General features: G+C 35.3%; 1 protein-coding gene across 1 annotated transcript in view; it reads left to right on the forward strand.

Moving 5' to 3' along the window:
- The window catches only part of col7a1l (collagen type VII alpha 1-like), a gene marked incomplete in the record, with an annotated part of 67,792 nt that overhangs the window by 16,827 nt on the left and 23,749 nt on the right, over positions 1–27,216 (forward strand). Inside the window, 58 exon segments of the mRNA XM_024287265.2 lie at positions 174–287; positions 362–511; positions 727–864; positions 984–1,130; positions 2,734–2,853; positions 3,205–3,351; positions 4,538–4,801; positions 4,884–5,023; positions 5,828–5,951; positions 6,059–6,202; positions 7,192–7,379; positions 7,479–7,559; positions 7,641–7,658; positions 7,737–7,763; positions 7,845–7,910; positions 8,062–8,142; positions 8,215–8,241; positions 10,104–10,148; positions 10,278–10,352; positions 10,428–10,523; positions 10,783–10,809; positions 10,979–11,032; positions 11,112–11,183; positions 11,276–11,335; positions 11,425–11,460; positions 11,539–11,583; positions 11,751–11,786; positions 11,942–11,986; positions 12,792–12,863; positions 12,946–12,978; positions 15,756–15,827; positions 15,930–15,989; positions 16,409–16,444; positions 16,874–16,954; positions 18,284–18,319; positions 18,494–18,538; positions 18,855–18,926; positions 19,075–19,110; positions 19,396–19,422; positions 19,543–19,581; positions 19,658–19,720; positions 20,515–20,553; positions 20,642–20,695; positions 20,780–20,812; positions 21,614–21,679; positions 21,809–21,853; positions 21,932–21,967; positions 22,049–22,075; positions 22,175–22,246; positions 23,626–23,688; positions 23,926–23,943; positions 24,045–24,071; positions 24,154–24,192; positions 24,264–24,299; positions 24,390–24,521; positions 25,747–25,845; positions 26,471–26,671; positions 26,932–27,024. Of these exon segments, the coding sequence (XP_024143033.1) occupies positions 174–287; positions 362–511; positions 727–864; positions 984–1,130; positions 2,734–2,853; positions 3,205–3,351; positions 4,538–4,801; positions 4,884–5,023; positions 5,828–5,951; positions 6,059–6,202; positions 7,192–7,379; positions 7,479–7,559; positions 7,641–7,658; positions 7,737–7,763; positions 7,845–7,910; positions 8,062–8,142; positions 8,215–8,241; positions 10,104–10,148; positions 10,278–10,352; positions 10,428–10,523; positions 10,783–10,809; positions 10,979–11,032; positions 11,112–11,183; positions 11,276–11,335; positions 11,425–11,460; positions 11,539–11,583; positions 11,751–11,786; positions 11,942–11,986; positions 12,792–12,863; positions 12,946–12,978; positions 15,756–15,827; positions 15,930–15,989; positions 16,409–16,444; positions 16,874–16,954; positions 18,284–18,319; positions 18,494–18,538; positions 18,855–18,926; positions 19,075–19,110; positions 19,396–19,422; positions 19,543–19,581; positions 19,658–19,720; positions 20,515–20,553; positions 20,642–20,695; positions 20,780–20,812; positions 21,614–21,679; positions 21,809–21,853; positions 21,932–21,967; positions 22,049–22,075; positions 22,175–22,246; positions 23,626–23,688; positions 23,926–23,943; positions 24,045–24,071; positions 24,154–24,192; positions 24,264–24,299; positions 24,390–24,521; positions 25,747–25,845; positions 26,471–26,671; positions 26,932–27,024 (4,319 nt within the window).

Here is a 27,216-nt window from a genome sequence, read left to right on the forward strand (position 1 = left end):
AAATTTTTTTTTTTTTTTTTTTTGCTTTTTTTGCAAAAATGTAATTTTAGTGTGGATATTTTGTGTTTTTTAAAGACATCTATGTTTTAAGATTTTGCTTGCAGAACTTTTCCATGTCATTATATCTCTAAGATATTCTTTAATATTAAACAGATTTTCTTCCCATCTTTCAGCTCCTTTAGGTTACGTGTCCAACTTCAAGGTTACATCCTACACCAGCACATCCATCGATGTGGAATGGAGTCCCATTGTTGGGGCAACAGAGTACAAGCTCTCCTGGATGACAGGTGATGTTTTTAACATGCTTCATAAGAGGCGGCGTTACTCATTCATGTCATTAAATCTCTGTGCGTGCTTACAGAAAACATCAAACCCCAGTTTCAGTATCTGGATCGTAGCATCCTCTTCCACAGAATCAAAGAGCTCAACCCGCGCTCTGCTTACACAATCACCATCTGTGCGGTGTACGGCAACTCGGAGGGACCAGAAATTTCCTTGTCGCAGCTCACAGGTACAGAGAAGGTCGTTCAACTTATGAATTTTTTTTCTACTGTCAATTCCTGTTCCTGTCACTTTTAGTACGTCTTACTGTTTTATATAAAGAAATATGTCATTTGAAATGATTCACCTGGGAGATTTTGAAGCCATTTTCTCAGATATATTGTTTTTTCTTTTCATTGTGTTTAGGAGTAAATAAATGTAGATGATGATGATGTTATTTTTCAGCTGCAGTTTCCGACTCAGATCTAATCCAGGCGGTGAGGGAGGTGAAAGTAGTTGACATTGGAGTCAATTCTTTCACGTTGTCCTGGAAGAAGGTTTCAGGGGTTTCTGGGTACAAGATTTCCTGGATTCCCTTCCTTGGTAAGGAACCACAAAAGTTTATGTTTACAGGTTTACAATTCTCTTTTTCTCAGTCAAATAAAACTATTCCCAGTTTCAGAATAAAATACTTGAATGTGCTTTATTTTTTCATGACTCAGGAGGGAAGCAGAGGTCCCAAACTGTATCTGCTGCTTCCACATCCTTTACCATCCAAAACCTGCAGGAAAGTTCCGCCTATAAGATCCAGATTTCCCCTGTGGTGGGCAGCAGAGAGGGAAGCCCGGTTCTGGTCACCGCACGCACCTGTGAGTCCATCAGAAATACAAAAACAGCTGAATTAATATTAATCTCACGCAGTTTTTTGTGTTCTTTATCAGCGTTGTGCAAGATGTTTCCAAATACAGATCACTTTTGAATCTTGTTCAGAAGTAATCCATTACATGACAGTATTTTTTGAATTTTAATGCTTTGTGTTATTTTTAAGCCATTTCATTCACCTGAAAAAGTGACAAGTGTCACACAAAGTAATTAATTAACAATTTGAAAAACCAAATTAAAGCTGTTTACCTGCAAACAAAAAGAGCAAACAGAGGACCTGAGGCCTGTGTTTCTTAGAAAGACAAAATAAAGGCCCTGATTGGTTGAATCTTGACCTGGTTCTGTACGTTTTGTACGTAGAGCCTGAAAACAGTTGTAGAAACTTGTGTAGATTTTGAATGCAAAAGCCTGAAACGCACATACAACTATAACCAGTGTTGGGCATCTCACTTCAAAAAAGTAATTAGTTATAGTTACTAGTTACTTCTCCCAAAAAGTAATTGAGTTAGTAACTCAATTACTGCATCTTCAAAGTAATTAGTTACTTGGCAAAGCAACTCGTTTTAAATTACTCTTTAAATATGGTAATATTTTGTATTTTTTCCTGCGTTACAAATAAAAAAAATAATTTACATTGAATAATAGATGATAACCGACAATAGTATACTGGTATAGTTTTCCAATGGAGTCATATTGTCTAAGTTTAGGATACACATGAGAGAGGGTTTAGGGAAAGAATTTTCAATATTTATTTGTCAGAATTATCACACAAAACACTGCAACAAGTGGTATATAAAAAATGTAACTTCACACAAAAAAGGTAAACGTTTCAACTATTAACATACTTCAAGTATCTTACCTACAACTATAATTAAACAAAATGGCTTAAAAAACTGAAAGTGCAAAACAATAATAAATTAATAAACTACAATTATTAACCCATATTTCTGCTAAGAGGAGCAGCTCTCTGCATCTCTTTTTTCTCTCCCAAAATCCCGCAGCCCCGCCCACTCGCTCCGAAGTCTGCTCACTGCGTTGATCTGTGCGCGCTCGTGTCTGTCTGTGTTGTGTGTTTTATAAATATTACCCCGTTTCTGCTAAGATGAGCTGCTCTCTGTTCTCTCTGCTTTCGCGTCCTGTGTAAATGGGGCGTTACACAAGCAACTTTCGGGTGCGAAGCGCCCAGCTCCAGCAAGATCATCAAACTTTGAAGTAACGCGCCGCGATTTACACGAAGTAACTATAACGGCGTTACAGCGAGGATGAAAGTAATTAGTTAGATTACTAAATTACTTGATTTATAACGCCGTTAGTAACGCCGTAATACTTAAACGGCGTTAGTCCCAACACTGACTATAACACACTTTCACTTCTGGTCTAACTAAAATGTAATTGTAAAGTTCTACTATATTTGTCCATGTTTGTACTCAATCAACAGCTTTATTTTTGCTTTAATTTTGAGTAAAAGTTAGATTTTTCTGAGTTCACTTTGATTTAGTGCAATTTTGAAGCTTGGTTCTGTTTTTGTACATGTGTGGAATGTCATTAATAACATTTAATTGTCATCTCTTTTGTGTGTGCATGATTCAGTGGACCTTCCAAAAGTGGAGGGATTTGCTGCCTTAAACACAACAGACAGCAGCACTATTCTAAACTGGACCCGCGTGGCCAGCGTCTCTGGATACATTCTCTCCTGGAGGCACATCTCAGGTCAGGAGTGAAGCCCAGAACACTTTAAATTTAATGTTTAACCAACATTTTCACTGTACACTGTAAAAAGTGAAATTGACAAAAGTTATGTAATTTGTTACAGATACATTTTTACATTTTGGGTTGGTGGTTTACTCAATTTAATTTGATGAAAAACCAATCTTTTTAAGAATTCCTTATATTTTAAATGTCACTTTTTACAGTGTAAATTAATCCCAACAACAGAGTTTATATAATTATTTTTTTAATTCTTCAAATTTTGAGTCATTTTGACTTTGAATTTTGGACTCCATGAGATTATATGTTTCTAAAAAAATAAAAAGTGTTTTTTTTTTTTTTTCATTTGTTCAGTGCTGGATACAAAAACAGAAACGCTGGGTCCTGGCTTCACCTCCTACAAGATCGATGATCTCCTGTACGGAAGAACTTACATTTTTACCATCAGGCCTTTGTATGGAGAAGTGCGCGGGCCAATAAGCACCATATTCCAAAGAATACGTAAGATGTCACAAAAACAGTATTTTCTAGATTGTGTGTTAAGGAACTGAACACTGTTGTTAAGAATTTAAAATGTTGTTCTGATAGTTTAGTTTTCCACATTTTTGACTGAAAAAGTCTTATTTGATGTATATTTCTAGCCATCAATTTTTGTTTTATTTTCATATTCTACATAAATAATGACACAATAACACAATATCAGTGAATTTTCCTGAATGATAAAGGTTTAATGTAATGTCAACTAATATTTGCAAAAGATCGCAAAATTGACTGTATAAAAGAACTGGACTGAGTAACCCCTCCCCCCTCGCGTTTCAAACAGCAGTTTTCAAAACCTCATAGACTTCTATTGATAGATTAATTGACAGATCCTCCCGGTAGCGGCAGGGTTGTGGACTTCCAACAAGCTCACTCCTAATTGGTGAGAGTGGTTGCCATGGAAATGTTTAGATTGACTCAGATGGACCCCCACTTCCTGAAAATTTCTGGTTCTAACATGGCTACAGAATTGACTTAAATTGGTTGAAGCCAGTCATTTTCAATTCGTGGTGTCACACCCACTCTGTCCAGTTCTCATTTACAATCAATGGAATGCACACATGAAAGAACATAAAGAAGAAAAAATCAGACTTGACTCAAAAATAACTCATGGTGTCTTTCAAGACCCCCAAACGGATCAGCTGGTTGTCATACTTTTAAAATTAATGATTTATTAGCTTTGACTATTTGAAAAAAGCATTAGAAATAAGCTTTATGGCATTAATATTCAATGTATTTTTTACATGTACATATGGAGAAAGCATACACTGTAAAAATTGAATCAATTAACAAAAGTTCTGTAATTTGTTACTTTTAAATATATTACGTCGAAAAAACCATCAAATCTAAATTTTTATTTGATGAAAACTAATTATTTTAAATGTAATAAATTACAGAACTTTTGTTAATTGATTCAATGTTTCACTTTTTTCAATTGAACAAGGATTGATTGGAAGTAGACTGGGGGCGTTCAATCCAGTTCTATTGTGAATCACTCAAGAAATTTACCTAGAAGTCCAAATTTTTCTTTATGAAAAGTTAAAAAATCTAAAAAGTAGTTTTAGCTTTTTTTGTTTTACTTTAGTCCTCACCGATTCTATGATCTAGATACTATTCTAATCTCTCATTTTGGTTCTGGACATCACAGTGGGGCCGGACAATCCTGTTCGGACCGACCCGTCTGTACCGACCTCAGCACCTCCGATCTATGCACAAATCACAACCGGATCCCCAAGTACCACCAATGCGCCAATCACTGAATCAGCCGTCACCGAGCAACCGACCAACGCACCACCAACGAAACCCTTCACCATCAAGCAGCCGCTAAGAGTCACCAAGGACAAAGTAGCTCCGCCCCCAACACAACAAAAGACCACAGTGAGCGTGAAGAAAACAGCTCCAACACAGCCAGGTACTGAGGAGGCGCATTCTTATAGTTTACATTCCATGTCTGTTGAATATTCAAATGTCTGTTTGTTTTTGTCTTTTCTCAGTGTGTGGAAGATCCAAAGCTGACATCGTTTTCTTAGTTGATGAGTCCTCAAGCATCGGTGTTAACAACTTTATCAAAATGAGAGACTTCATATTCAGAATGGCCACGTACTTCCCGGTCATTGGTCCTCAGGGCACACAGGTTTGTCTATGTGCTAAAAATTTAAGTGAAATTATTTACAGTTTCTTAGAATTAAAAAAAAAATCCCAATGTTTGCATGGAAATGCCTAAAAAGGCTGGTTGTAAGAAAATATGATTATAAAAAAGAAGCTTACATCTTGTCATCTTTTGATCGATCTCAAAAGCATTTCTATTGTTATTTTAATGACTTTTTATGACGTTTTTTGCTCAATAATCTCCAAAATTTGAAATGTTTCTGAGAAGCGGCAGTGGTTTGTTAGAAATTTGCCTGAGTTGTGGGCGGGACTATTGGCGCGGAGTAAGCCCGCCCCCACTTCCTCTCACCCATGATTAAGAAATTTGCTTACAAACTCTCACACCCCCATCCTAACATCACAAGTGCAACAAAAATGAGCCGGACAAGGAAAACAAAGACAAACACGGATCTAGTCGTGTACAATTGTACACAAATACTGTCTTTTTCCATGTTTTATTTTTTGTCTGCTCCTGATTAACATTGATTTGAATTAATAAATCCAACTTTGAATTACATTTTCTTCATATATGTCCTCCATCATTAGAGAAATGTCACAAAAACATGTTAAAAACTCCAAAAAAAAACACAATTTTCATTGATGTGTGTCTTTGAAAATATGTGAGTCTAAAAACTAAATAATAAAAGCGTGAGTCCTTTGTAAGTTTCAATCACAAAACAAAAGTCTAAATACTTTTTACCATAATCCTTACTTCAGTATCCTTGAGAACTGAGGAAGGTCAATCTGTTTATGCTAATAGCAGTAATGACGCTTTACAATCCTCTCTCAGATCGCCGTGGTTCATTACAGCGACGAGCCGCGCGTCGAGTTCCGTCTGAGCGACTTCAAAGACAGAAACTCTGTGCTCAGGGCCATCAGAGGGCTGCGTTACGTGGGAGGCAACACCAAAACAGGTTAGCTGAGCTCACTCGACTCAGCAAAAACGTTTCCTCATTGTGGCACCTCCATCTCAGACTAACAAACTCCCCTTTAAATGGATTTGAAACGTTTGTGTGCGCAGGAAAAGGCATCGGATACGTCCTGCAGGAGCTCTTTCAGGAGTCCTTGGGAATGAGGCAGAGCGTGGCCCACGTTCTGGTACTCATCACAGACGGCAAGGCCCAGGATGACGTGCTGCTGCCCTCCAAAATTGCACGAGCTTTGGGTCCGTTCTTAAAGGTTTTTTGATCAAAAGTGCAGCAGAAAAAATGGTTTTGAGTCATTCCAAGTAAAATATAGCAATTTTATGACTAGCTGTTGTGAAGTGGAAATTCAGCAGCTAAGAATTCAACTTTATAGACATTCTATTGGGAGATTTTTGTATTGAATGCTGCACATTTGCAATAGCTAAATGCTAGCTACAAACTACTTCCCCATATGATAATTTTAACCAAATATCACTTTTTTGTGTTACTAAAACTTAATTTTGGCCCTGAGAAGGTTAAAAATATTACATATTTATCTCTAGCTAAAAATAAAAATATAAGTTTTGGTTTCAAGTAGAAGCTAAATTTTGGAGATTATGTGTTTTGATGCATATTTGCATCAAGAAGTTAAAAGTTCTTGTCATATTTATTCAAATTCAATACATTTTTGTCATATACATCTATAGTATCATAAACAGTGAAATGTATTGCACCACTGCCCAACAGTATGAAAAATGATAAAGATAAAAGTTTAGTAGGAAAAGACATTTTAATAAACATGTAACAATCTAGCCTACCTGAGGTCACAAAGGTCACAGTTTAAACGCCTCCTTGAAGAAAAAACATGTTTAGAGATAAAAACTAACACAGAAAATGTACACCTTCAGTGTTTTATAACATGAACTGGGCTAATTAAGTCATATCTCTTTATTATATGGCAGCTAAAATTTTGTTTTTCTAAAACAAATTTAAAAAAATCCTAAAACAATAAAAAACTAGCAAACATTTCTACATGTAGATTCACCTTCTGCTCTTGAGAAAAGTCAGCAAATGTAAGTTTAAACTATGAAAGTCATTTGTGAAAATGTGTAAATTTCAGATAAATTTAAGCCTAAAATAAAAAAAATAATAAAATAAAACTCTCCATGGTTTATACAATACAATTTTACCTGCTTCTTTATGCAAATGCTGTAAAAAAAACAATCATATATTTTTGAATCTCTCGCAGGAGTCAGTGTCCTAGCAGTTGGAGTTTCGAACGCAGACATCGAAGAGCTGAACAAAATTGCAGCTCCCACCAGCTACAAAAACATCTTCTACTCCCCGACCTTTGATGACTTCCACTCCATAGAGAGAGAATTCATCCACAGCCTCTGCAGTGACCAGCTCCTCTCTGAGTTCCGGTTTGATGACGAGGTGAGGAAACGTTTAGTTCCACCAAAACCATTTTTATCAAAAGCCCAATGAATAGATGATGAGGGATTTCTTTGCTATTTTCTCTTTTTTTATCTTCAGATTGTACAATTAGACACTCCAACTGAAGACCCAGAGGAGCTGGACAAACCTGAGGGTCCCTGCTCCTCCCAGTGTCAGAAAGTGAGTTCTCCTCATGTGAAACTTTCGCTAAACTTTGTGTTGATCATCAAATTTGAGTCAAACATTTGTTCGTTTTCATAGGGCCAAAAAGGAGAAAAGGTGAGTTATTTATTAACAAGTGAGTTTAAAATGTGTGCAAAAAGATTTTTTCATGTTGTAACGTCTGTTTTTGGTTAGGGAGACGGCTTTGGTATTGGAGGTTTGGTATGTTGTAATTGATTATTAATTACTTCAAATTCAGTAATTCAATTTTCGTCTATTATTAATACTAATATATGTGTGTAGAAATTTAGGCAAAGTCCCGGACAGTACGACCCATTCACATCTTCTAAAGGAGAAAAAGGCGAAAGGGTAAACATCATAGAATCACAATATATTTTCAAAATTAACACGTAAGAATTTAAAATGTTAAAATAGTTAATAGCTCTTATGGAAAACATTGTTTGATTCACAAATATATATTTTTTTACATTTTTTTAATTGACTAACAATGATTCGACAGGGACCCACTGGAACAGATGGCGTTCCTGGATTACCAGGCCGACCTGGGAGAACCGGACCCCCAGGTTCTGCCGGCCTGCGGGTAAATGAATTTAGAAAGAACCAAGTTTCCCTAACTCTTGAAAATAAATATTGTATTCATTTTTCTTTTCAGGGCCCTTCAGGAATTCCGGGGGATACGGTAAAATGACATTTTTTTGTATACAGATTGAAGAGTTTCACTATTGACAAAGTTATGTGATAGTTTTAGATATTTCTTGATGCTTTTATTAAAAAGAAATTACAAAATGTACTCAAAATTTTGAAGAGAAACACATGGGGGATTATTTTTGAAACCATTTAAAAAACAAATTAATATAATTTCTAACTGTGAAGATATACACTCACTGGCTACTATTAAGTACACATTGCTAGTACCGGGTTGGACCTTCTTTTTGCCTTCAGAGCTGCTTTAATCCTTGGTGGTACAGCTTCAACAAGATACTAGAAACATTCCTCTTATCGACATGATAGCATCACACAGTTGCTGCAGATTTGTCGGCTGCACATCCGTAATACCAATCTCCCGTTCCACCACATCCCAAAGATCTGGTAACTGTTGAGATCCAGTGAACTCATTGTCTTGTTAAAAAAAAACCAGTCTGAGATAATTCCAGCTTTATGACATAGCGCCTTATCCTGCTGGAAGTAGCATCAGAAGATGGTACACTGTGGTCATATAGGGAGGAACATGGCTAACAATAATACTCAGGTAGGCTGTAGTGTAGTAACTATGCAATTGGTACTAAGGGGCCCAAAGTGTGTCAAGAAAATATTCCCCACACCATTATACCACCACCACCAGTCTGAACCATTGATGCAAGACAGGACGGATCCACGCTTTCCTGTTATTGACGCCAAACACTGACCCTATCTGAATGTCACAACAGAAATCGAACCTCTATTCTACTTTTGTCCAATTTTGGAGAGTCTGTGTGAATTTAAGCCTCAGTTTCCTGTTCTTAGCCGACAGAAGTGGCACCGGGTGTGGTCTTCTGCTGCATCAAGGTTGGATGTGTTGTGCCTTCAGAGATGATTTTCTGTAGACCTCAGTTAAGGAAAAATAATAAACGGGAAGAACCTTAAACAGCTTAGCTGGACACCCCTCTGCTAACCAAGAAAGTCGTGCAAATGCAAGTTAAAGAAAAAGAGAGAAAAAGAAAACACCAAAAACTCAAGGTTGTGGAAATCCCGGACGAGCCCCCAATAGTTACAACCTGAGTCACCTGCACAGCGGAACGAATCGCAACAAGAAACACTCACAACGAAAAACTGGACGAAATTAAGCATTGGCAGCCTATTCCTCTTATCTGCATCCATCATTTCTGACAAAAGGGGTGACAGCCCTCCAATCAGCTGATCGGCTCCAGCTGTCCCACTTCTCAGCTGTTCAAATCACAGAAAAAGAGAAAAGAAAACCAAACAAGGAACAAAGAAGAAGCCATAACACCAGTGGTTGTTTGAGTTACTGTTGTCCTTCTATCAGCTGACCATTACCCTCTGACCTCTGGGGAATTCCTTGTTGATATAAGGAATTTAGGCCCCACAGAACTGGATATTTTCTCTTTTTCTGACCATTTTCTGCAAACAGTAGAGATGGTTGTGGGTGAAAATCCCAGTAGATCTGCAGTTTCTGATGTACTCAAACCAGCCCGTCTGGTACCAACAACCACACCATCTTCAACATCACTTAAATCCTCTTTCTTCCCCATTCTGATGCTTTAAACTGCAGATCATCTCGACCATGTCTACATTCCCAATGAGTTTCTGCCATGTGATTGGCTCATTAGAAACTACTGTTAATTAGTAGTTACACAGGTGTGCCTAATAAAGTAGCCAGTGTGCGTATTTTAATGTAATAAACTCCACTCTCCTTACGGTTATCGCCAAGGAAAGCAAAACTTGTAAGGGATCTAATTTATACTGCCACAGTCTCTGGTGCTTTATTATAGCATCTGTCAGAAACATTAATGAAGAGTGTTTTCATCTTTTCTTGCCTGGCAGGGTCCTCCTGGACTGCCCGGTCCAAAGGGACAGAGAGGAGAAAGAGTAAGTCTGCTCCAGACTGAACTCATAACACAGCTTCCTGCTGGAAGTTTCTGTTTTAAGACTGGAGCACTTTCACAACAAGAAGCATTTGGGATTTTTTTTTTTTTTTGTTTCTTTTTCAAAACTTAGGGAGAGCCCGGATATGTTATAGCTGGTACTGATGCAAACTATGTACCTGGGCGAAAAGGAGAACCTGGATCTTCGGTAAAACATCTCAAAAATAGTTTGAAGTATTCATAAATACACTTTATATCAGCTGTTAACTGAATGCTACTACAGGGCCCCCAAGGACCACCTGGTGTGCCAGGAGTCAATGGAGCTCCAGGCTTGCCCGGGCAACCAGGACCATCAGGGCCACCAGGATTATCTGTCAAGGTAAAAAATATATATATGTATTCTTAAAAAAAATGAAAAATTGAAGTTATCGAAATGTCTAAGAAAGCATTTTTCTCAAAAAGCTGTCAGTTTACTTTGTAAAAGAAGAGAAAATTGGTAAAATTAGGAGAAAATCTGAAAAATATAAAGTAAAATAAATTAAAATAGAACAGAAAAATGTAAAGTTGATTATTTAATTTATATTCCATTCATTTACACCCCCTCATTGATGCTTTTGCTGTTTTATATTCCTCTGCAGGGAGATCCTGGAGACCCCGGGGAAAAAGTAAGTGTGAAGGCTGCCTCCTTTAAGTCCTAGCTTTTGCTTTAAATTTACTTTAAAACAATTCTTGCACGTCAGCCTATTTTTAAAACCACAGCATCAGTTACTTTGTTATATAAAAGGCATGCTTTCTTTTTTATAAGGGATCACATTTTCATTCATTTTTTAAAAGGGCTTAAGGGGGAAGCCGGGCATGAAAGGAGACAAAGGAGAACCAGGAATAGATGTAAGCACATAATTGTTATTATAGTGAGCAATTGTGTAACACACAAAAAAATTATCCTCCTTTTTTTTTTTTTTTTTAGGGAATTGCAGGTTTGCCTGGTCCCATTGGTATCGATGGGGTTCCAGGATTACAAGGTCAGAAGGGAGACAAGGTAAAATAGCTGATTATTACAACTTTTCTAAAGCTGTATATGGTAAAATTTATTTATAATAAATACATTTTCACACTATAAATTTTTTATAGGGTGAAAAGGGAATTGGGATACAAGGTGTTCAAGGTCTGCATGGAGAGCCAGGAGAAAAGGTAAATTAATTTCCAGGATTTACTGTATATCAAAGGAAAGACGGCAAAACCAAAAATATGTTTTCTCACTGAAAAGTTTTATTTTCAAGGGGGATGTTGGCTTAACAGGACCAGTTGGCCCAAAGGTAATGCAAACTAAATTCCAACTATATTAAAGTTTCATTTTTAAACGCTGAAAACTTGTTATATTTTATTAATTTAAGGGTGAGCGGGGAGACCAAGGCATCCAGGGCATTCCTGGACCTCGGGTGTGTACCGGATTTTTAACTCCACTTGTTAACAGTGACTTTGTCCTGTTTTACCCCCTAGTGCAAATCAATTATTTCTGCCTCTTTTTAATGAGATGAAGATCAAAATTCTACAAAACGAGGGTTTGTAAGAATCAAAGATGAAAAAATTTCATTTTTGCTCACAGGGTAAAAGGGGACTCAAAGGAGACCAAGGTGAAAAGGTGAGGTCATCACTGCCACTCACGTCCTTTTCAACTGATTAGTCTGTACTTCAAAAATATTAACAGTAGAATTAATTAATAAAATAACTGAACTAAATATGGTTTATTATATTTAATGGAGAATATAGAAAATCAAAATCTCCTGTTGTTTGTAGGGAAATCAAGGAGACTCTGGACCTGCAGGACTACCAGGAATTGAGGTGAAGCAGAAATTAAATTTCATATTTTGGCAACTTTTTCCCAAAGAATTAAAAAAAAAAATTATTGAGACTGTGGGGAAAAAAGTTATATCTAATAGGGGTGTAGACAAAAAATCGATTTGGCGATATATCACGATATTTCATTTGGCGATACTTACAAGATGATATTTAATGAATTATTTATGAGCGACCTTCAGTGTCTTACTTTTGTTTTCCACTTAAACCCCCGGCCACTAGTTGGCAGCACACTGTGCCTCTTTGAGCAACCAAACACCAAACAAAACAACAACAAGCTCTGGTATGATCTCGGGTTACATCGCGATAAATATCGTTTCGTGAGACGTGTACCGTGATACGTATCGTATCGCCAGACTCTTTCCAATACACACCCCTAATTTCTAATGATTTTGGAAATGGTCACTTTTGTTGCTCGTGTTAATTAATTGTAAAAATGTAATACTTTTGAAAATGCAGCAGCCTTTGACATTTTCGGTATAGTTTTTAGGAACAAAATATGAAGAAATAACTTTTCTCTTTGGTTGCTGAGATGAATTATTACCGAAAAATTTGAACTTTTATTTTGAAAAGCTAAATCAGTGATCTTTTGGTAGAGTGTTCACCTAGAACCCAGAAGGTTGTGAATTTAAATTCATAGTCCAGTCAGATTAAAGACCCAAATGCCTCGCCTCTTGATACTTGATACTGTGTCTGCAGCTCACCGCTCCCCCAAAGAATGGGCAACACATTTTAAACACCGAGGTGTGTGACAACTAACGGGATTTTAACTTTTAACTCCTTTTCAAAGGGACCAATGGGACCGATTGGGCTTAAAGGAGATCAAGGTCCAACAGGAGTCCCTGGGGATCCTGCCAAGGGTGTAAGAACAAACTTAGAAGAACAAACTATAGAAAATGTTATTTAGTTTATCTGTTTTTATCTTATTTCCTTGTGCACAACAGATAATCGGTCCAATTGGAAAAAAGGGGGCCAGGGTAAGTCAGTTTTTGCTTGCTCTTTTCTACCAAATTTTTACAAAAAATATTTCCTTAAACCCCCTTGAATAACAAAACCAATCAAATATCCTGAATAAACCTGCTGGCATGAAGTCATCTTTTCAGAAACTGCAGCTTTAAGCAGTTGTTTTCCACTGAGGCCTGGCTTGCAGCCCCGCAGTTAACTTGATTTGACTGTTTGGACCAGCTGCAGCGATGGATGTAACAACATCATAACTTTGCATTAGTCAGGTCCTTGTTTCCCCTTTTAGAGAGTCAAACTGTTGTTCTGGAAGATGGCATCACACGCAAAAAAAATTAATCTGAGTAATCTAATAGTATCTGTCTGCACAAAATGACTGAGTATAAATCAACTGTGCAGCTTAAAGCGATAAACAGAACATGTTCTCTCCTGGAATATGTTTTCATTAAGGACTTAAGTTTTAAACTGCATTAAACTTTGGCAAATCTAACATAATTACAGACGGTTTCGATGGTAAATTAATTTAGTAATTTTATGTTACTAATTCCATGAGATAGCTCTAGAAAAACTTTATTAATTCACAAATATTATAAAAGAGAACATTATTGAGCAAAGTATTCAAAAGGAAGTCCAAGAAATGTTTAGAAAACTTAGAAAAAAAGCGCATGACAAGACATTTCATTATTTGCTTTGTTTAGTTTAGCTTAACTTAGTTTAGCCCATTTTAGCTTAGCTTAGTTCATCTTGACTTAGTTTAGTTTATCTTACCTTAACTTATCTTATCTTATTTTATCTGAGCTGAGCTTTGCTTAGCTTAGCTTATCTCAGTTTAGCTCAGTTTAGCTTAGTTTAACTGAACTGAGATGAACTTAGATGAACTTAAATTAACTTAACTTAGTTCAGATAAACTTAAATTAACTTTACTTAGTTTAGATTAACTTAAATTAACTTAACTTTAGATTATTTAAATTAACTTAACTTTGTTTAGATAAACTTAAATTAACTTAAATTAACTTTGCCTAGTTTAGATTAATTTAACTTATCTTAACTTAGTTTAGTTTAGATTAATTTAAATTAATTAAACTTATTTGAATTTGGATGAACTTATATTAACTAACTTAGCTTAGTTTAGATGAGCTTATATTAACTTAATTTAGGATTAACTTAAATTAACTTAACGTAGCTTAGTTTATATTAAATTTACTTAGCTTAGTTTAGATTAGATTATTTTAACTTAACTTAGCTAAGTTAAGATTAACTTAACTTAATGTAGCTTAGTTTAGATGAACTTGAATTAACTTAACTCAGCTTAGTTTAGATTAACCTAAATTAACTTAACCTAACGTAGCTTAGTTTAGATGAACTTGAATTAACTTAACTCAGCTTAGTTTAGATGAACTTGCATTAACTTAACTCAGCTTAGTTTAGATGAACTTAGTTTAGCTTAAGTTAGTTTTTCTAAACGTAGATTAGTTTTGTGTATTTTAGTTTAGCTTATCTTTGCATAGCTTATCTTAGTTTAATTTTGTTTGGCTTATCTTAGCCTAGTGTAATTGAGTATTGCTTATCCTGGCTTAGTTTAGCTTAGCTTAGCTCTTTTTAGTTTAGCTGGAAGTTGAGCTTTGGTATAAACTGCTAAAGAGGTGAAAGATTAACCAATTTATATATCCATCACTCAATATGCAAACTGTGCACGAAACACCGGTGATTATTGCACTGTTTCTATACAATTCATTAGTGATTACGTAATTCTAACGGGATATTTCCACAGTATGCGCGAGATAAAAGTTACACAAGCGTGAAAAATAAATAAGACGTATGTGGAGTGGTTGTGGAAAGCCAAAAATTAGCATATTCATCTCACAAAAACCATGTACAATTTCTTAAGATTTATTTAATAATTGCATATAAACTATGCATAAACTGCATGGTTCTCAAATAAACAAAAATATTGAACCACTCAAAACTGAATTCACGTAACCCTCAACGAACATGTGTGACTGTGAGCTTCAGTGATAGAAACACTTGTGAATGTTTCACAAAAGATGGAAATTTAGTAAGTAAAACAGGCTCAAATTGTACCTAGTGACTTTGTGACGCAGCCTTGAGTTACCATTGCCTTTCTATCAGCCGGAGCCAGTCTGGCTGTCCTCTGAATTCTGCCGTTAAAAAGGCATTTTTGCCCACAGGACTGCAGCTCACTGGACATTTTCTCTTTTTCTGACCATTCTCGGTAACTCTAGAGACGGTTGTCCCAGCAGTTTCTGAAATACTCAGACCAGCTATAACCATGTCCTTTCATATAAAAATATAACTCAAATTGAATTGATCATAAAATAAAATAATTTATTATATTTTTTTGTCTTTACAAGTTGTAACATTTAAAAGATAAAAGAAATAATTAGTTTATAGCTTGTTTGACTTTATAAGTTTTCCACTTATTGAAATATAAATAAATACAAATTAAAATTTGTTCCAACCTTTAAATAAAGAAGTCTTTGCATGTATTTATTTGTATTAAAATAAATCAAACAGCCTGAGGGAAATAGTTCTCCTGACATTTTAGGAAAGCATTGTTAATTAATTATTCCGTGTATTCTGTCCCACTAACACAGCATGCTGCGACTGCACTAACAAAACTCAATTATGATTTCTCTCATTAGTTTTTACAGCCCCTTTCTGAATGCTTCATTGGAAAGTACCTTATTAATCTGAGTTCATCACACTGATGGAAGAGAGTGTCTGGCTTTCGGATCAACTCATAAAGAATGTGTTTGATTACTGTCTGTTGTAGGGAGACATCGGTCCGGTTGGGCCTACAGGACCTCAGGGAGTGAAAGGAGTGAAAGGAGACAAAGGAGAAAAGGTTAGTGGCTGGAAAAAATATACTTTTTTGTGTTTCACGTGTGAAAATACAACAAATTATCTTAGGTGGGGTCATTTTACAGTGTTATTTTTTTGTGTTTAGGGAAGTCCTGGTTTTGGGATTCCAGGTCAGCAGGGGCCAAAAGGAGAAAGTGGAGAGAGGGTAGGTCAATAATCCCCAAAAAGACACGTTCTGATTAAAATTGCATTTTTGAGTATTTCTTCATTCAAATCATTGTGAATCAGGAGCAGATGAAAAAATGATGTTTGAAAAAAGAGCTAATTTGTGACGTAGAAAATATGCTGACTGGGCCACAAGATCCCTGCTCCACTTAGTATATGAACAAGGACGGGAATGGGGGCGGGGTTGCTCAACATCAACGATCTGCCTACAACTTTGAATCAAATTTCTATTCAACCACTGCCATTTTGAAGAATGTATGTCCTAGAAAACAACAGTTTTTTTAAAAAAAATGGCTAAAAATGACATAATCATGATTAAAACATCACTGGGAGTGCTTTTAAAATAGAAAACAAGTATTTGTTATTACAAAATGTTTCAGTATTTTCTACTTCTTACAGGGAAACGTTGGCTTATCAGGAAAACCAGGACCAAAGGTATGTTTGAAAAGAATAATTTTCATTATGCATACATTACAACTTTTTAGGAGCTTGAAAACAGTCTAGATGTTTAAGCCTTGATGACTCATTTGTAAAGATTTTATTGTAACTAAACTAGTTTCTCTGTGTGTGAGATGTTGAGTGTAACATTTAGATGTTTTTAAACAAAAATAATTATTCTGTGTATTCTGAAAAATGTAACATTTACAGAAAATAGTTTGTCACATTGCCGAAGAACACCAAAAAATTGATAAACAAATTAGTTGTAAGATTCAAATTAGCATATTATTAGTGAAATAAATTAATTGATGCATCATTGTACATACATCCTGTAAATAATACTTTCTAATTTTATTGAAAATATCCATCACGTTTATGTTTAATTATAATGTTCTGAAATTATTATTATTATTATTTTTTTTTAAGGGAAAAGACGGAGTCAAAGGTGACAAAGGCAGTATCGGTTTACCTGGCAAATCTGGAGAACCAGGATTAAGAGGTAAAGATGTAAGTAAATCCTGAGTGGTTGTTACTGCCATGAAAAATTAAAAAAAAGTTGTGTATTTGTAAATACTTTGAATAAAATTTCAGTAATGACGCTGATTAAGAAAATAGTGCATTTCAAAAGCATTTCAACTGTCAAATTATCTTAATTTAAAAAAATACATAGCTTACTTACTAAATAGTTCAATAGATAATCTTTTTTAGGGTTTTTTAGTGTGCTTGAAAGTTCACATTAATTCTGGTGCACAGTCTAGTCCGCCTGAAACTTGCAAATGAACTCTGGTGCAGTTCGGCAACAATGTGAATGTGCATGGACGACCAAAATAAAGAATAATCTAAACAAATATAATAAGTTGTTGTGCAGTTTAATACAAAAACAAGTCACATTGCTAATTAAAACAAGTCTCGGTGAAGAAAAAATATGGAAAATGGTTTTGTAAAGCAGATGTGTAGACAAATCTCAATATATCACTTTTTTATGAGGTTATACACTGATTATGTAAATAATTAGTTTCCTTTTATGCATGGAAAAGAGGCTATAATTCAAACATTTGAAAGTGCTCAGTGTTTGTGTGTTCATGTTTTTTTGTTGTTCTTCATTTGTGCTATTTTAGCAATAAAACCCCCAAATCCGCTTCTATTAGAGCAGAAGTCTACAACCTTCAACTCTAAAAGAGCAATTTAGGTTGACTTCTCACTAACTACAACCAAACAAGAGCCACAAAGTCTTATTTCATCCTTCAGTTCTTATAAAGCACTCATTTGTGTTTATATTATTGCCCTATTATTATCAGTATAAATTATTTTTTACATAAATAACTATAACAAAAAGGGTTTTTCTAGACAGGAAATAGTTTTTAACTTTTAACTGATTATATCGTGACTTCCTTTCAAAATAAAAGACACTGTGCTACATGGGATCACCTCAATGCAGCATATTTGTTGTAATGTCAGCTGACATTTTTTACCATCTCAGCCAAAAATACATACATTTACTTGACATAAATTAGATCAGAGCTTACTGCATTTTAAACTCCTTGATTTTTTTCAATATATTTTTCCAAGCAGTTTAAATGACACTGCACTGATGCACACTTCAAAGCAACATATCCCCCTCCAAAGGTTTGCTTCAGTGGTTTTACTGAGGAACCAAAGCAAATTAAAACCTGGAACTTCAGTACATTTTTTTTAAACCAAGTCGTACTATTGAAGGACTCTCACTTGTGTGGAGAATATATGTCTCTCAGAATCCAGAGTACAGAATAATATCTAGTTTTGTTTGTTTTTATTGTAGTGTTTTAAACCTGATGCCGTTTTTGTGACTTTCCTCAGGGAGCACCTGGCAGGGAGGGAACTCAAGGATTTAAGGTACACTTCGTTTCTCTGTAATTTGATTTTTTTTTATTTTTTTTTTTTTTTTTGCAGATAAGCAGTCACGACTTCAATATGTTTCTAAGGTCATTTAGGAAGTAGTTGAAAAAAAAATCACAAGAAAATACATTTAAACATATAGGTTGAACATTCTTAATGTGTTTTTGACAGGGAGATCAAGGACCACCTGGAGAGCCTGGTGAAAGAGGAATACGGGTAATTTATAGTTTGATTAAAACATTGTGCAAAACCAAAATACAAGCAGAATCTTAGTGAGACTATCTGCAAACAAAACTTTATTCATTTGTAGACCAAAAAAATTGGGATTCACTTAATTATTTTTTTATCTGACTTAATGGTCTAGCAAGCAATAATTTGACTTTTCTTTAATGTACTTTAATGTGTTTTTAGTGAAAAACAACATTTATGTTTTCTTTCTGTCATTTTAATGTAATTTTATTAATTTTTTAATATAACCAAGAAAATAATGTTTTGAAACTTAAAATCTAAAAATGTTTTACATGGTTATTAGGGTCCACTGGGGTTACCGGGGCGACCTGGGGAACGTGGTGACAAAGGTGACCCTGGAAATCCCGGTTTACCGGTAAGTTCTCGAACATTATCTTTAAAAATGAGAGATTGAAATGTTCCCACAAACACAGAAATAATAAAAAAAAAACCCACTATAAATAACAATTATTATAGGATTCAAATTAGACTACAGTGCTTTTGTAAAACTTTTTCACTTCCAGGGTGCTGATGGGAAAAAGGGAGATACAGGCGAGCCGGTATGTGTTTACATGTTTACTCTTCTCATTGATAATTACATTTGTAATTTCTCATTATTCGGTGTGATCACCCTTTTTATCTTCACATCCCACTATCCCCTTAACACAATAATTATCATGTGATTTCTGTTGTGATTTGCTCTTAATTAACTTAGCTTTTTGTGCGCGTCACTTCCCGCCGCATCTTCCGACCTTCCTTTGTGTTGCAAATGTGGAACGTGTGTCACAGATGTGAACTCCTCCTTTGTCTGTCTCTCTTTTGGTCACGGTGGACCTGTCACAAAGGGGAAACCTGGGCCTCCTGGAACACAAGTAAACAAACCTCAATTATCATTTCATCTTTGATCAGCCGTGACGCATTCGCCGCAACAAATCAAAACACATCACAAAATCTGGAACCAGTCATCTGAAACGGCTTTTTTATTTCACCAGATCTTTGCAGACAGCAGCATGTCGACCAGAATCATCAAGGTGATGTCAAGAATAAAATGCATCATAAGGTAAAATGACTGTTATAAAGTGTTGAAAATGAATTTTTATCATGTAGGGAGAGCCGGGAGAGCCTGGTCAGCCTGGTTCCAAAGGAGAAATGGGTCTTCCTGGGCAAAGAGTGAGTTTCTTCAAGGACAGCTAAGCTTTACCTCCAATGAAAATTGTGTTTTTGGCGTTTTTAGCATGTTCTTGTGGCCTTTTTTGGATGATGGAGGAAAATTAAGCTTAAAACTCCATTTCAGAGTATTTCTTCATTTATCTTGAATCACTAACAGACATAATAAGAATACAGTTGTAAAATGCTTGTGGCAGCAGCGAAGGTGCTGCAATAGATGGACTCCCTGGTCTGCTCCATTCCTATGCATCAACTTGCAGATAAGTAGATCCATGAGCAGTACGTCTTTGTTTTCCTCGTCCGAGCTGGAACCTGGATCAAAAACTGTACGGCTGGATCGCTCCGATATGTGCTCGGATTGTAAGGGATTGAAGATGGGAAGTGGGGGCGGGCTTACTGTGTTTTTTGATATTAGTATTGTTGTGGTCAGAGACATTTTTTTTGTGATTATAGCTTTCTTGACCACTTTTTGTCGCTTTTTGGCAATTTTTTAATGCTTCTTTTGTTTTGCTTACAATAAGCCAGAGTCATCCTAAGTTGATTTAATTCCATTTTTGTCATTAATTAAAGGTTCCAAGTATGACCTAATTCAAGTCCCTTTCTTTAGCACGTCACACAATAACCGGGCCCAGTGTCAGCCTCTATAATTGCGAATTTCTGACAAACTCCTGCAGAAACTACGTCCTAGAAAATGAATTGGATTTCGTCTAAAAAGGTCAAAAGGTCAAAATATGTCAGAGTGGGAGTTTATTAAGTTCAAACCACATAAATTATCATCAACATTTGTCTCTTTTCAGGGTCCAGAAGGAAGGCCGGGATTACCAGGAATACCTGCAGTATGGAAAACTTTATATAAAGAAAATTTATTTGGACTTTATATTAATTTATTTATTTTTAAAAGATCCGAACTCTTTTGCTTTGCAGGGCGGTTCTGGAAAAGATGGAGTTGACGGTGTACCGGGAAAACCAGGAGCAAAGGTTGTTTAGAGACACACACACAAAAAAAAACACTTAAAACATTTTTTGTGAATTATTCTAACTCATAATTTGTCATTATTTTAGGGTGAAAAGGGTCAAAAAGGAGAGTCTGGACCAGTAAGTGTAAAATCTCAAAAATCAACGCAAAAAAAAGAATAAAACAACCAAGAATAGAAGTCATGTTTTTGTTATTAAGTTGCCACCTCATTAACTTGGAGCAATATTTACAGTTCCCTCTCAATATAAAATGGTCTATATTAAGCTAAAACAAAGAATTCTTAGCAAAATATTAGTATGAAATGAATATATGTGGAAATAAGCAGCACTGACATAAATCTGACAGTTTCTACAACTGCAGTGAAGTCTCTGGATGTTATTTCTTCTTATTTGACTTGAATAACTTCTCAAATAGGATAATCATCCGTCCATTTTCCATCTCATTATTCAGGGGCAATTTTCAATAATGACATGTTCTTTACATATTTGGTCGTGGCTCTGTCAAATTTCAGAGGAAAATGACCCAATGACACCTAATTTTAAGTGATAATAAGCCTTTTGGATTCTCATCTAATGTTGTAGTTAAACCACATTAATTTGGATGTCAGTCTGGCATAAATTGTCTTAAACTGATATTTGTGAACACTGACAAACGTCAATGAAATGATCGACATTTCTTTTTTTTTTTCTTAACCATAATTCCACTTTTTGGTCGTTGCGTTTTACTTAATCTGTTTGAAAAACTGTCTTTTTTTCTGTGTTTATGCTTCAACGTATAGGGGTAGTACAGAATAGTTTTTTTTTGATACATTAAAAAATAATGATCCCTGCTTTTGTTTCTGCCACAGTTTATAGCAAATGTGCTACAGTGCATTTTTATAATGTATATCATGTTTAAAATGTATTCATTTGTGACACGAGAGAGGAGAAAAGGGAGATCACGGTGGGGCTGGAATCACTGGTATGCCTGGAATACCAGGAGCTCCAGTGAGTATTGTATTATTTAACAATTATTGGATTATATCCCACTGTAATTGCATTAATTTAAATTAAAAACATTAATTTAACCCAAATTATTAGTATAACAAAGTAGAAATTTGATTTGTTTTTGCACAGGGGAAACCTGGTGTTGATGGGAAGAGAGGTCTACCAGGAGTCAATGTAGGAAGATGCTTTATTTATTTGAGCAATTTTTTAAAATTATTTTATATATTAAAAAAAAAAAAAAACATTTTTCAGGGGGAAAAGGGAATTAAAGGAGATGAAGGAAAAAAGGTCTGCAAGTTTCTTCATTATCTGAATGTTTTTGATTGTTTTTTGAGTTCTTTCATGCATTAACTTTCTTTTTTACTGAAGGGGGACAAGGGAGAAGCAGGTGCAAATGTAAGACTTTTTTAAAGGTACAAAACAATGAAGTCCAGTTCGCGACTTTTAAACTGAAATTATAGGTGAGCACTGCTCCCTTTTTTTTTAATTGTGCAGGGTAAAGACGGAAGCAAGGGGGAACCCGGACTTCCAGGTTTACCTGGTAGCCAAGTGCTTATTACTCCTGAGGTAAATATGATATTTTAACAGCTTTATTAAAAAAAAAAAATTAGTCTTATAGTTTATTTCAAAGGTTGTACATGAAATACATTTATTCAACACTAAAGCTAACATTTTTAAACTTAAAAAAAAATAACCTTTGTAGATATACCTGTGATGATGCTAGTATGAACACTGTAAATTGATTTTTGCCGTTGAAGATGATAGCTGAAATGACTGAAGCTAATAGCTAAAAATACTGAAGCTGATAGCCAGCTAAAATATTAGCTAAATGCCAAATTAGCCTAAAAAACTTTAATAAAAAAAAACAGGTCAGCCAAAACATGTAGATAGCTAAATAGCTAAATTTCAAACTAGCATAAAAAAAACGGAGAAAAGCCCAAATTAGCCAAAACATCTAACATATAATTATTAGCTTAACTACAAAACAGCCTAAAAAATCGTTACAAAAGCTCAAATTAGCCAAAGAAGCCAGCATGTAGCTAAAACATTAGCAAAACTACAAAAAAGCCTAAAAGATCTTAGTAAATGCCAAAAAGCTAGCAAAATGAAGCTAGCAAAATGTCAATTTTTAAGACCCTAAAATTGTAAATGTTTAACATATAAATAATAAAGTCAGGAATATTATTCCAGAATAAATCAACTTAAATCTCAAATAACTTTCAACATTTTACTTTCCATAAAATATGTTTTGACAAAATTACACAAGTTAGAAATAGGAGCAAGATAACATTGGACCATTAATAACAATAAAATAAAATGATAAAACTATTCGGAGGGCCGGATCCAGCCCCCGTGCCTTGACTTTGACACAAGTGGTTTAAAGACTCACTCTGATCATGTGTTTTCTACAATAGTTTCTGATTTGTGGGTGGTGTTGAGTAAGCCCTGCCCCACTTCCCATCATCCATCTGTTTACATTCTCTCCTGCTAGCTTACAGCCCCTCACACCCACAATCTAATATGACCAGTGCAACTAAAAAAGGGAAATAGTGTTGGAGCACAATTTTGAGCCAGATGTCGTGTCAGACGAGGAAAACAAAGACGGATTTAGTGGATGTATCAGAATGGAGCTGAGCAGGGAGCCCATTGTAGCTTAATAAAGAACAAATAAATCAATTTTTAAGCTTCATTTTTGTTATATATGTCCTCCATTATGAGAAAAACAAACGCGTTAAAAACTCAATTTTCATTGGAGTGGGTTTTCACCAGCAAACTTTTTCTGGTGTTTCAAACTTATTTTTTTAGAAATAAACTCTAAAACAGAATCTATCAACTTCTTAGTTGCATCATTCATGTTTCTTGCCTAACAGGTACAAAATGAAAATGGAGAACTTGGTGTATATTTTGTAAAAAAAAAAAAAAAAATTGTTTTATTTTGATGTCAGGGAGCCACGATCGATGAAATCCGCAAAGCTTTTCCAATCCCGATGGGTCCTCCGGGCGCCACTGTGAGTTCACTCTTTATACACAACATGTTTCTTCCTGTGGCATCTATTGCTCATAAATATTCACTCCTACTGTTGCGCGGCATAATTCATATGTTACCTGCGTGAAATCTGAGTCATCATCTGGTTACGACTTCAACACTTTATCATGCTTACAACGGGAATAGACTCTGAATGGGCACGGTTGACGTCATGCATTTTCAATGCATGTTCCAATGTCTTGCTCTTTTGTTCCTTTAGGGAGCACCAGGAATGAAGGTAAGATGGTTGAGATACTAATAATGCATCTGCGTTTTAAAATAAAATAAACAGAGTAACAAAATACAGGCATTAGGGTTCATTATTTATTTTTTTTGCAGGGAGAGAAAGGAGAAAGAGGGGAGAAGGTAGTGACGGATGAATTTTGTACACACAAATTAAAGAAAGGGCAATTACATTTGTTAATACTATTTTGGGTATTTTTTGCAGGGTGATGCTGGAGCTCATGGAAAATCTCTCGAAATGAAGGTTATTAACCAAATTACTTTGTAATTTCACACTCATAAATCCCTAAACAACATGTTTTGCTTGAACTTTAGGACATCGAAGAAATGTTTGAAGCTTATGGAATAAGGGTGAGACTTTTTTTTTACATTAGGGTTACAGATTTCTACAGCGAGTAGCAGAAGTTTGACAATCTAAATAAAACATTTTTTTTTCTTCAGCTGCCTTTGCTGAAGGCGTTGATTGACAGGTTGCTGCAGGATGGCATAGAGGAGCTGCTTCACGTGCTCATCCCCTCCAAGAAAACCAAAGAGAAGGAAACGCACACCTCCAACGTCATCTCTGACTACACTGTACGTATCATCAGCAGGGCGTCCAGATTTAAATTGTCTGTGCTGTCTTTTTTTTCTTATGGATATTTTCAAAAACAACAACAAAAAAAGATTAACAGACAAAAAGTCTCGTGACAAGAGCCCCAGAAGCCGTTATTCTTTGCTGTTAGCAGCGATGACAAATCAGAGATTAAAAAAAGCCACAAAAAAAATAAAGGAATACAGAAAGTATTGATCAAATTTAGTCAGGAGCTTTAAAATAACTCACATTATGGTCAACAATACGATGAAAATGACACGCAATTTGATTATGAATCAGATAAATGGTCAAAAGAACTGCGAAGAGACTCAAGAAGAAAAAATGGGCTAAAAAAAAAACCCAAAACATGGATTTCAAATAGTCATTTGCAGAAAAATATACAAAATACATTCAAACGAAGAAGCAAATCAATACCAAAATGTATGAGAAAACATCAAATTGATTATTTGTCTTTAAAGTCTCACTCCAATTATATTTTTTTTCTACCATAAAATTGTACCCATTGGTCTTTTAACAATGATTATGCAGTTTTTAGCTAAGATCCAAAATCGTTTTTTTTTTTTTTTCTTCTTACTTTAAAGATATATTGTCAGCAGCGCAGGAGTTCATTAGAAATTCGCCTCTGGGTTGTACACATAAACAGAAGTTAATTTCCCATCAACCCTTTTTTTACACTCTCTCCTGCTAACTTACAGCACCTCACAAGCACAAGCTAACATTAGCGTAGCAAAGTTAGCGGCGAGCAATATCGTCACTATCCAGCCGTACAGTTTACAGCCAGATGGCACCTCAGATAAAAAAATGAAGACTTACATGTATTTATTTGTCTGCAAGTGGATTCTTCAGAATTTGAGCTGAGAAGGGAAGATTTTAGCTGCTGCATAACAAACCCGAGCTTTTTCAAATCGCAGGATTTTGTCCGCTCCTGATCCAGCTCGATTTGACTAAATAAATACTCAGAAATGCTTTTTTTATCTTAAATTATTTATATACAAGCCCTCAGTTGTGAGAAAATGTTGCATAAAATGCTAATATGTTAAAAACAATTTTTGTTGGAGTGGGTCTTCTAAATATTTCTGGACCCAAACACTTATTAGTTCCTCTTTCCACCTCAAAACATCTTTCATGTTTGGTAAAATCTTTTAAAACAAAACTTAAGCATGTTTTAATTAATGCAAATGATAATAAGATTCTTCTTTTGTGTAGAGAGCAGTGAAGTTCGATCTCACCAACCAGCCGCTGTCAGAGTTGGAGAACAATGGTGGCACTCATTTGGACGACCAATCAGCAGAGCATCTGTTGACAGTAAGTTATTTTAAATAAGATTGGGGTCTGCAACCTGTACGGCACTTAAAGAGCCATTCGGATCGATTTCTCACTGACAAAAACCCAGTAGGACACACAAAGTTTTAACTCCCCCTTTAGAAAGATAAGACACTGATTTGTATTTATGTCATTGTAACTATTTTTTTAGCATAAATATATCAAACATGTGAAGAGAATTTAGCCTTTTTCTTAAAAAAATTAGGGGTTTGTAGAACTCCCTTTCAAAATAAAATACATCCTGTACCACATAGACCATCTTCATGCAATAAGTGTATTAGTAAATTCTGGTTGTGTTTAATGACTTCAGGCTGATTTTCTGTTGTAAATGTTTGATACGACTTTGGTAAACTTTGAAGCTACACCGCTTGATGGATTGTTGAAGCATTATGGGTACTGTAGTCAGGAGCCATAATGTGTTTCAATGAGCCTCAGGTTGCAGGTCCCTGATAAAAAACACCAACAAGTTTTAAAACTAAAGCAGTTTTAAAATGAATCTTTCTGTTTCTGTTCAAGTACTCCTTTTACTAGTACAATTACATTTTATTTTATTTTAAAACTTTATAGTTTTTTTCTATAGCTCTTTAAATTCTCTTGTTTTTTGAAGGAACCATTGAATGGAACCTTAGAGGCTCCGACCTCCTGGACCGGCGTCACCGCAGACATACAACAAAGGACTAAAACTGACACCAAGCTAAATGGATCCAAAGAGAAAGAACCGGAAGACTTGGGAGTGGATGAAGTATCTTCACTGAAAACGAATCAGTCTGTGGTCAATTCGACTTTTAACTATACAGCTACGAATGAGGTGAGAATGTTAAAACAAACACAACAATTTAAGCGTAAATGTAGAAGTTTTGTTTGTGAGGTTTAGTGCGGCTTCTTGATTTCTATTTAGTAAATCTTCTCTAAAAATGTTAAATAATTATATTTTTAAAAAGTATTTTAAAGGATGTATCACTAAAGTTATCCATGACTTGTAAAATAAGGTGAAAAACTTTTAGATTGTTTCCAAATGTTCTTTTTCTGGTCATCTTCACAACTTTAAAATTTTAAATTTGGTTTTAGATGTTTTCAGTGAAAGAGACTCCTCCACTCAATCAGGAAGATCCACTAAGGAAGAATTCCACAGCAAAGAAGAAGAACAGGGATCGTGGAAAAGTAAAACAGACATCCTTTTTTATATATAAATGACTGACAGATAAACAATTAAAATGAGAACATTTTAGGGCCAGAGTAACATGTGTAGGTTTTCTAAATTTCCATATAGATCAGGGGTCTCAAACTCGCGGCCCGCGGGCCATTTGCGGCCCGCAGGATGATGATTTGCGGCCCGCGTCTTCATATGAAAGA

This window comes from Oryzias melastigma, linkage group LG23, assembly GCF_002922805.2.
Source record: "Oryzias melastigma strain HK-1 linkage group LG23, ASM292280v2, whole genome shotgun sequence".
Classification (NCBI taxonomy): Eukaryota; Metazoa; Chordata; class Actinopteri; order Beloniformes; family Adrianichthyidae; genus Oryzias; species Oryzias melastigma.